This window comes from Brachyhypopomus gauderio, unplaced genomic scaffold (assembly GCF_052324685.1).
Source record: "Brachyhypopomus gauderio isolate BG-103 unplaced genomic scaffold, BGAUD_0.2 sc47, whole genome shotgun sequence".
In the NCBI taxonomy this organism is placed as follows: domain Eukaryota; kingdom Metazoa; phylum Chordata; class Actinopteri; order Gymnotiformes; family Hypopomidae; genus Brachyhypopomus; species Brachyhypopomus gauderio.
Genome location: NW_027506873.1, coordinates 1,707,086 through 1,717,170, shown reverse-complemented (window position 1 = coordinate 1,717,170; position 10,085 = coordinate 1,707,086). Strand labels below are relative to the sequence as shown.

Here is a 10,085-nt window from a genome sequence, read left to right as displayed (position 1 = left end):
ATCGGCTGTAGTCATTCTCTCAGCTTGGGGTTCACAGACCCTAAGGCTCCATTCACAGACCCTAATGCTTGAATGCACCTTCAATATCTTTTCTACCTCTTCTCTCTTGATACTCTAGAGCTTCTGCTGTCTGCCCACCACTGCTATGTTCAATTCGTTAGCCATTGCTCATCGTACCACAGGAACTTAGGTTGGCTATTCTCCTCCACCTTGAGGGATGTGTCCCGCTTTGACCTTAGCACTCACAGCCCAAACTTGGCATAGCTGTGCCTATATGCTATGCCAGCCCCTTAGTTCTGATTTTCCATGTATGCTCTGTATGTAAGCATTTTGCACCCCACTCTTATGTGCTGGATCATCTCAGGGGCATCTTTGCACAACATTTATCTGGGGCTCCTGCTATTGATCTTGTATTCAGAGCTTGCTCTATGGAATCATTTCCATGCCAAAACTCATGAGCGTAAATAGGCCTATTCAACTCTCGAGCATAAATGTGAAAGTTGTGAGCACAGAAAACCGAATTTCGTGCGCATTTGTGTTAGTTCGCATGCTCTTTGTTCACACTCAAGTGTGTTCGCGCGACAAGCACATTTGCTTCAGCTCTTTTTTGCGGTGTGTTTTGGGGGTGTTTTTGTATGGAGTCAAATCCATACAGTTACGTTCTATCTGCCCCTCCCTAACGTGCCACGCCTCTGTGGTTGCTAGGTTCGGCCCCTTTTTGATTTTAGTTGTTCGTTTGGGTTGCTATGCCCTCTGTTCTTTGCTCCGCCCCTATTGATTAATGTTCAGCTGTTCTTAGGGTTTTTCTTGATTAAGTCAGGTTTATATTTCTCTTGGGTTCAGTTCTTCATTGTAAGTCATTACGTGTTTGTGTTTCATGTGGGTTCTGAAGTTTGGGTTGTATTATATTTGAGTTCTTAGGTTTTCAAGTTTTCATGCTTGTGCTATCGGTTAGTGTTTCTATGTTTAGCGTTTCTCCACGGTGTTCGTATTCCTGTGCCTCTTAGTCTTTAGTAAGTTTCTGTTTTGTTGGTCATGTTTGAGAATTTGTGTTTTGGATTGTCTTTCAGTTGGTATCCCGGTTTTTTAAATGGTCGTGTATGTTAATTGAAGTCCGTTTCATATGTGTAGTCTAATCCTGGATGAGTGATTGTTGCTGTTGTCAATGTACTCAAGGTCATGTCTTTGTAGTGAACATTTATGTAGTGATATAGTTGTTAGCGGTAGAATTAAGTTAACCTGGTCAAAGTTATTTCTGTGTCGCTTGTGTACGTTGCGTGTGTGCATTCATGTATTCAAATTTAATTCAGTTTCTATGTTAGTCCTGCTGTTTTGTACAACCCAGTCTTCCGTGTGAGTAAGACTAACATGCCGTGTCGATCTCATGCAATGCGAATCGGCATTGCCGCGATTCAACCAGTCTCGCCCTCATTCAAAAATAAAACACACTCTGTATCGCATTTGTGTCCTCCCCCTTGTCATGAGACTTTACAAATACAAAAACCTGCGAGCGCAGAAAATCACAATATCAACGCATTTAGGCAGCTGGAAGCTCCAAATACAAATAACCAGCTAGCTAGCTAACCTAGCTAGCTAGTTATTTATAAGTCTGATGTTTGCATTCAAGTATATGGTAACACATTACCATATCAAGTAAATGGACACACTCAACAGAAACTGCCATCAAAGCAGTGACGGAGATGCTCCATGCTGCCAAGGCTAACAAGCTATCATCAGTTTTAATTTAAGGCTGATCTTTCTGCAGCCTTTGACATGGTCAACCACAACATCCTCCTCTCTGTTCTTTCTAGCCTCGGTGTGACTGGCTCTGCTTGGAAATGGTTCCAGTCATATCTTGAAGACCATTCCTATCAGGTAACATGGAGAGGATCTACATCCAATCCATGTAAACTTTCCACTGGTGTCCCCCAAGGCTCGGTCCAAGGCCCTCTTCTCTTCTCTTTATATACTCGTTCCCTTGGTGACATTATTTTGTCTCATGGTTTCTCTTATAATTGCTATGCTGATGACACCCAGCTAATTCTTTCGTTCCCTCATTCTGACACCACTTGAAGCTCAACCCTAGCAAAACTGAGCTTCTGTACATTCCAAGAACTCCAAACTCACACAACAACCTCACAGTTTCCTTTGAGAACACCTTGTTAACACCATCAGAAACTGCTCGAAGCCTGAGTGTAACGTTGGACAACAAGTTGTCCTTCTCAACACATTTCAAAACTGACCAGATCCTGCAGATTTCTCCTCTGCAACATACGGAGAATACGACCCTTCCTTTCACAGGAAGCTACTCAAGTGCTTGTGCAGTCTCTATTAATCTCTAAGCTGGACTACTGCAATTCCCTACTTGCAGGTCTTCCTCTACGAGTCATCAGACCTCTACAACTAATTCAGAATGCTACAGCACGACTGGTCTTCAATCTCCCCAAGTTCTCACATGTGACTCCTCTGCTACGCTCTCTTCACTGGCTTTCAGTAGCGGCACAAATCCAAAAATGGACTGGCCTCTCCCTACATGAGGTCCATGGCAGTGGCAGATCTAGGATTTTTCTGAGTAAGGGGCCACAATATTCATAGAGGGGCCAAGTATTTGTCCAACATCCTTGCACACAATCGCACACAGTCAATTGTTAATATCCCTCAACTTTTAACTTTCATGGCATTCAGCAACAGTAAGTGAATGAGTGCATAATTCACTGAAATTTAAAGACCATTTACAGAATGAAAAGCCATCAGGTCCTACTGGAGCAGAACAATCATTTGACGTCTGCACAGGATTCTGTGCACCACACTGGAAGACAAATTATTTAACATAAGCCTAGTGTCACGATACACACACAAGCAGTTATTACTTTCCAAGATAGCGTCTTACCATCAGATCCTGTAGGATCAGCACTGATTGGTGACTCTGGTGGCTCAGTAGAATGGGGAGTTAAGTCATCAACTTCACTCTGCTTGTCCTTATCAGAGAGAGTCCTGTCCCAGTTTGTGGCTAAAACACAAATATATGTCACAAACTATTCAGCAGAAACCATGTTGTCTACAAGACCACATTATTATTTATTTTAAACTGAAGGAAAGACTTGAAAGCTTAAAATATAAAGTGAGTTGTGGTAGATGTGGTGATATACAAACCAAGAAAAATTTAAGCCATTACATTAAAGTTATGGTAAATCATCACTATGAGGTGTACGAATTCAGTGAACTTATGTGCCATTTCACAAGTTACAATATCATACATTACAGCATTAACTGTTGTTGCCCTGCTCCTGACCAGCCTCTGGTCTACAGTCTTCTGCTGCTCTCTCTCTGCTCTGTTTCAGCGTCTGGCTGGCTCAATCTTTTGGCCAAAAACTGCTGAATTCCTGCCTGACACTGTGTAACATTCCCCATCGGAGAACAAAGTACTCCTCGAGAATGCCAGGAATTATGCGTGTCGAGGGTCAAGTACAGAGTACGGGATCAAGGGCACAGGATACCTCCATTGCGTTACTTAGTGTTCAATTTATTAATAAACAAAGTGAAAGTAAAAAGAGAAAAATCCAAGTATAAAACAATTATGTAAGCTCTAATGTCTACTAGACATGAATCAGCAAATGTACAGCTCACAACCTTACTGGACTAACTTCAGTCAGCAGGTCGCTTCATATTCTCTTACCGTGGCATCCCTCCTTCTAGCCTACATCACCCTTAAATACCCTGAGCCCCACCCTGGGCTAAACCAACATACTGGGTAGGTGTGTCGTACAGAGGAATAATACAATTAATTATTTACATCATACACTGCAGCGAGGAATAATACAGTCTTAATGATTTGTTCAAATGGCCATTGTCAATCTCTTTTACCGGTAAGTATATTTAATGTCCAGTTCTCTTTTAATCCTGAGTGTCCTTCTGCAGCTCCCCCTACCCTTACACGGTGATGGGCCCTTCTGATCTGTATAAGGGCTGGAGCTGTTCCACCCCAAGCTCTTTGGTAGGTGTACTTAGTAAGTCCAGTCTCTTAGATGACATATAGTGTGGGGCAGATCTCCTGACCTTATCACACACTGACCCTTTCTTTTTATACTCTCTATCATTGCCAAAGATATTTAATGTTAACACACAAATGTAATTTACAAAGAAGAACATGAATTCGCATTACATTTATTAGCAAAATGCTAACGTTCATGTCTAAACACAAGTAGGGCCTCAGTTAACACTACTGTTAACTAATGTTAGCTTTGCATCTTAATTTAATGTTAATCAGACTTAAGCTACGTGACAGCTGTGAGTAACCAACCAACTCCTCAAAAGTGCCATCGGTTGTGGATAGAAAAACTTTCTCTGCGGGATCGTGCAAATCTTCTGTAAGCTTTATTCATGCTGGACATTTCGATTTGGCGCCACTAGTGTTTGGGTATGAAAGTGCATCCACCTATAATCTGATGATCATCACTCTCAGGCAAAAGACAGATGAGTGACAGGACAGGGGCACTTCAGGGGGCCAATCAGATTTCAGCTGGGGCCATTGCCCCTGTGGCCCCACCCCTAGAACCGCCACTGGTCCATGGTCAAAAGCCGATCCGTACAGCTACACTCAGAACCTCAAGCTTGGCTCGACTCAAAGCTCCATGCATAAAGTCTCATGGAAGACAAAGCTCCAGACTATTCTCCGTCCTGGCTCCAAGATGGTGGAATGATCTTCCATTAGCTGCAAGGTGTTAGGTGTAGGTGTTAGGTTGTTGCTGTATGATTGTGCTGTTCTCCCGAGGGAGCGTGATGTGCTGTGGAATGTGTGGTGTTGTGTTGTAATCTCTTTCAGGTGCACCCGGGATGATTGAGTAACATGGTTCTGGGTGGTGCCTGACAAGTCAGTCCACAGCTACAAAAGGCTTCCTGGAAGTGAAGACGGCAGGAGAGAGTGGCAGGCTCTCCTCGTTTGTTCTCCCTGTTTTGAGGATGATTTTGATATGCATCAGCTAACCGAAATTGAGAGTTGTGATACTGCCCTTGTTCTTGTGTGTGGTGGATTGTGTCTTTGTTTTGCGTAGTTGTGTGTTTATTATGTAGTGTTCTCTTTTATTTTCTTTGTTGTTGTTGCAAGTTAAAAGAAGTCGCTTAGCACCAGGTAGGGTAGGCCGCTGTTTGTTTTGTTGTTTGGTTTTCTTTTCCCGTTTTCAGCGTGGCCTACCTGAAGTCAGTCGGTGCTAAGCTCATGCTTGTAACATCTTGCATTTTCATGTTGTCCAAATACATTAATTTGACTCAGTTAAGTTGTTGTTGGTTCCTCGTTATTATTTCGCTCCTCCAATCACTCCATCATTCATTCGCTGTTACCGTCTGACCTAGACCGGGCGGTAACAATTGGGGGCTCGTCCTCCGTTTTGGTGTTTTTCCCCGGTTTTCTTTTGTGTTTGGTTCATCTGGTTGGTGTTCTTTCTTGTGGCGGTGGGGTGGTGTGTTTGGTGTGCTAGTTATGGCGCATTTTGACTTGACAGAGTTTTCATTGTTTCCTACCCTGGAGCAATTTGATAAGTGCCGGAAGGCGGATCTCCTTCTCATAGCTGAGTTTTTTAATGTGACCGTACCGCGGGATGCTTCAAAGAGGGACATTAAGCAGGCTTTGGAGCATAGTCTTGTGCGCGACGGCATTTTGCCTGATCGCGGTGGCGTTCCGAGTTTACTTCCGCTGCCGGGTGAGTCCGTAGCGGATGACGCCGGTGAACGGGTAGGTAGTGTACATGTGGATTCTGTGTTGGGTGTTTCTGTGACTGATCCTATGCTTGAGATAAAGTTAAAAGAACTAGAGTTGGAGATAAAGCGACAGGAGCGCGAGGCTGAGTTATTACGTGTTCGTGCTTTGCAGATTGAGGCGGATAAGGAAATTGCATTGAAACGGCTGGCTATGGATGCTGGGCGACCTGTTCCATTACCACGTAAGACTGCTCCGTCGGCTGCAGGCAGTCCTATTCCGGGAAGTTCCCCAGAGCCTCATATGTGCTCTCCGAGAGCGCAAAGAGATATACCGGTACCCTTACCTCGTTCTGTCTCCGCCCCTGCGTCTTTTGATGTTAGTCGACAGATCAGTTTGGTTCCTGCATTTAGGGAGCAGGAGGTTGATGCTTATTTTTCCATCTTTGAGCGAATTGCAACAACACTTCAGTGGCCCAAGGAACTGTGGTCTCTTATGCTTCAGTGTAAACTGACAGGGAAGGCTCAGGAGGCATGTTCCTCTCTGTCACTAACACAAAGCATAGATTATGACATGGTAAAAGCAGCTGTGCTGAGGGCCTATGAGTTGGTGCCTGAGGCATACCGACAGAATTTTAGAGGCTTAGTAAAGAACCCCAACCAGACATACACTGACTTTGCGAGGGAGAAGACTTTATTATTCGAAAAATGGTGTACCGCCAGTAACGTCACAACGTTTGAGCAATTAAAGGAGTTAATCCTGATCGAGGAGTTTAAAAATTGTCTTCCTGAGAATGTGGTGATTTACTTAAATGAACAGAAAGCCTGTAATGTGGCAGTGGCGGCCACATCCGCTGATGAGTTTGTCCTAACACATAAAACCGTGTTTTCTCCTTCGTCTCGCAGCAGGTGTACGCCTCCAAATCGAGGTGTTAAGAGTGTTACAGTTACGTCTTCGTCACCGTTGGAAGCGGCTAGAGACACTAGGCAGTGTTTTTACTGTCATGCACCAGGACATGTAATCGTCGCTTGTCCAGTGTTGAAGCGTAAGGCGTTGCGAAATCCAGGCGCGATCAAGAAAGTAAACGCTGTGAGTAGAGTGCCTTCAGTTGTTTCCTCGGTTCCTGACGTGGACCCCGTGTTTCAACCGTTTATTTTTGAGGGATGTGTGTCTTTGTCGGAGATGAGTGAGCAGAAACGACCTATAAAGGGGTTGAGAGATACGGGTGCTTCAGTTTCGTTAATTTTGAAGTCTGTACTGCCATTTTCTGAGGAGTCGTACTGTAGCACGGATGTCCTCATTAAGGGAGTTGAGCTTGGAGTTTTGCGGTTTCCCCTTCATACTATGTTTTTAGAGGCAGCAACGTTCACGGGGATAGTCAAGGTCGCAGTTTGCTCGGAACTACCGGTGAGCGGTGTTTCGTTTATATTAGGCAATGACATAGCGGGTGGTGTAGTGTTGGTTCCGGAGGTTGTCGAACAGCCTATTACTGACGTTGCTTTGGACACTCCTGAGTATTTTCCCGCTTGTGTATTGACTCGGGCACAGGCTGCCAAACTTGGTGAGGTTCCCTTACGGGACACTTTTATGTCCAAGTTATCTGAGTTAAATAAACCTGTTGACGCCCTTGATTCTGCCTCTCCTGTGGAGCACCCAGTTACTACACCTGCTGGTGTGACGGCATCACATGCCCAGCCTACGTACTCGGATACTGAGACTTCGATGTCTGACCTTTTGTCGCGGGCAGATTTAATTAAAGCACAGAACACAGACCAAACGCTGATAAAATGTTTTGAGCGTGTTGACAACGGGAGCTTTTCGCCGGAGTATCAGAACGCGTACTTCATTCAGGATGGGGTGTTATTACGAAGTTGGGTTTCCCCTAAAGAAGGGCATGAGTCGATTACACAGGTGGTGGTTCCACGTCAGTATCGTTCACACATTTTATCTTTGGCGCATGATCATCCTTTGGCAGGCCACTTAGGCATTCGAAAAACCACACAGCGTGTTTTGCAGCATTTCTTTTGGCCGTCGGTTTCTAGTGATGTGGCGAATTATTGCCGTACATGTGATGCATGCCAGATGGTTGGTAAACCAAACCAGAATATTCCCCCGGCTCCGTTGTGTCCCATTCCTGCAGTGGGTGAGCCATTTGAGAGAGTCTTGATAGACTGTGTCGGTCCTTTGCCGAAGACTCGTGCTGGAAATCGCTATATTTTTACTCTTATGTGTGCGGCTACACGCTATCCTGAGGCCATTCCCCTTCATTCGCTTCGCTCAAAGGCCATAGTAAAAGCTCTGATAAAGTTCTTCTCCACTTTTGGTTTACCGATATGTATACAGTCCGATCAGGGCACTAATTTTACGTCTCGTCTTTTTACTCAGGTAACCCAGGAATTAGGCATACATCACCAGTTTTCTAGTGCGTACCATCCCGAGTCACAAGGTGCATTAGAGCGGTTCCATCAGACTTTTAAAAACGTTACGGACCTATTGCTTGGAATCTGAGAAGGATTGGGACGAAGGCGTGCCCTTACTTTTGTTTGCAGTTCGTGATTCAGTACAGGAGTCTCTTGGATTTAGTCCAAACACTCTGCTTTTTGGACGTTGTGTACGAGGGCCCCTTTTAGCGTTGTATGAACAGTGGTTGGCTACTCCACGACCTCAGGCAACTTCTGTATGTGACTATGTTAAGCGTCTTCGAGACCGTCTGTGTCTTGTTCGTAAGGTGGCAAAGAACAACCTGCATGAGTCGCAGGTGGCGATGAAAAACAGGTTTGGTGATGTTCCAAATTGTGAAGTTTATCTTGATGATGTGGTGGTCTTTTCATCCACCTGGGTGGAACATTTGAAGGCATTAGACACTGTTTTTAAGAAGCTACGAGACGCTTCTTTGGTTTTAAATCTGGAGAAATGTGAGTTCGGTCGCAGTGAGGTGATCTATCTGGGGAAACTGGTCGGAAATGGCAAAGTCCGTCCCCTAGATGCCAAGGTTCAGGCTATTGTCGATTTCCCTGTTCCTCGGGATAAACGACAGCTACGGTGATTTTTGGGTATGGCCGGCTTTTATCGTTGTTTTTGTCGACGAAACTTCTCCTCGATCGTAGTGCCTCTTACTAACATGCTTGGAAAAACTGCTGTATTTGTGTGGTCGCTGGAATGTCAGCGAGCTTTCGATTTGATAAAAACCCTGTTATGCTGCACACCTGTTCTTGTGACTCCGGATCACTCACGACCTTTTAAGATGGAAGTGGATGCTAGCAATACGGGCGCCGGTGCTGTTCTTATACAAGAGGATGACCAGGGCTTGGATCATCCGATTTGTTATTTTTCTAAAAAGTTTTTAAAACACCAACTAGCTTACAGCACTGTGGAGAAGGAGGCCTTGGCATTGCTCCTCGCTTTGCAACACTTCGAGGTCTATGTAGGTGGAAGTTCCGTACCTGTGATTGTTTTTACAGACCATAACCCCCTTACGTTTTTAAGCACCATGGCGAATAAGAATCATTGTTTGATGAGATGGTCTCTGATAGTACAAGGGTACAAGGGTTTAACCTTGTCATTAAACACAAGAAAGGTAGAGACAATGTGGTCGCTGATGCTCTGTCCCGGTGCTGATTCTGCAGGTGTTTGTTGGTTTTTCTGTTTTGTTTTGTGGTTCCTTTGTTTTTGGAAGCCACATTTTATGGGAGGGGGTGTTAGGTGTAGGTGTTAGGTTGTTGCTGTATGATTGTGCTGTTCTCCCGAGGGAGCGTGATGTGCTGTGGAATGTGTGGTGTTGTGTTGTAATCTCTTTCAGGTGCACCCGGGATGATTGAGTCACATGGTTCTGGGTGGTGCCTGACAAGTCAGTCCACAGCTACAAAAGGCTTCCTGGAAGTGAAGACGGCAGGAGAGAGTGGCAGGCTCTCCTCGTTTGTTCTCCCTGTTTTGAGGATGATTTTGATATGCATCAGCTAACCGAAATTGAGAGTTGTGATACTGCCCTTGTTCTTGTGTGTGGTGGATTGTGTCTTTGTTTTGCGTAGTTGTGTGTTTATTATGTAGTGTTCTCTTTTATTTTCTTTGTTGTTGTTGCAAGTTAAAAGAAGTCGCTTAGCACCAGGTAGGGTAGGCCGCTGTTTGTTTTGTAGTTTGGTTTTCTTTTCCCGTTTTCAGCGTGGCCTACCTGAAGTCAGTCGGTGCTAAGCTCATGCTTGTAACATCTTGCATTTTCATGTTGTCCAAATACATTAATTTGACTCAGTTAAGTTGTTGTTGGTTCCTCGTTATTATTTCGCTCCTCCAATCACTCCATCATTCATTCGCTGTTACCGTCTGACCTAGACCGGGCGGTAACAATGGGACCTCTCGCACCCCAAGCGAGAATCATATGCCTAGAGGAGAGGCGAGA

The 10,085-nt window shown here is 44.7% G+C and overlaps 1 protein-coding gene across 1 annotated transcript; it reads left to right on the top strand.

Annotated features, from left to right (window-relative positions):
- The first annotated feature begins 3,855 nt into the window (after positions 1-3,855).
- On the top strand, positions 3,856-9,885 carry LOC143487636 (uncharacterized). Its single transcript, XM_076986683.1, has 2 exons — positions 3,856-3,994; positions 4,823-9,885. The coding sequence occupies exon 2, from the start codon at positions 5,477-5,479 to the stop codon at positions 8,198-8,200; it is 2,724 nt and encodes a 907-aa protein (XP_076842798.1). The 5' UTR covers positions 3,856-3,994; positions 4,823-5,476; the 3' UTR covers positions 8,201-9,885.
- Positions 9,886-10,085: the final 200 nt, after the last annotated feature.

Excerpts from the sequence above, each read along its gene's own strand:
- LOC143487636 (XM_076986683.1), top strand. The coding sequence starts at position 5,477 with ATGGCGCATTTTGACTTGACAGAGTTTTCATTGTTTCCTACCCTGGAG.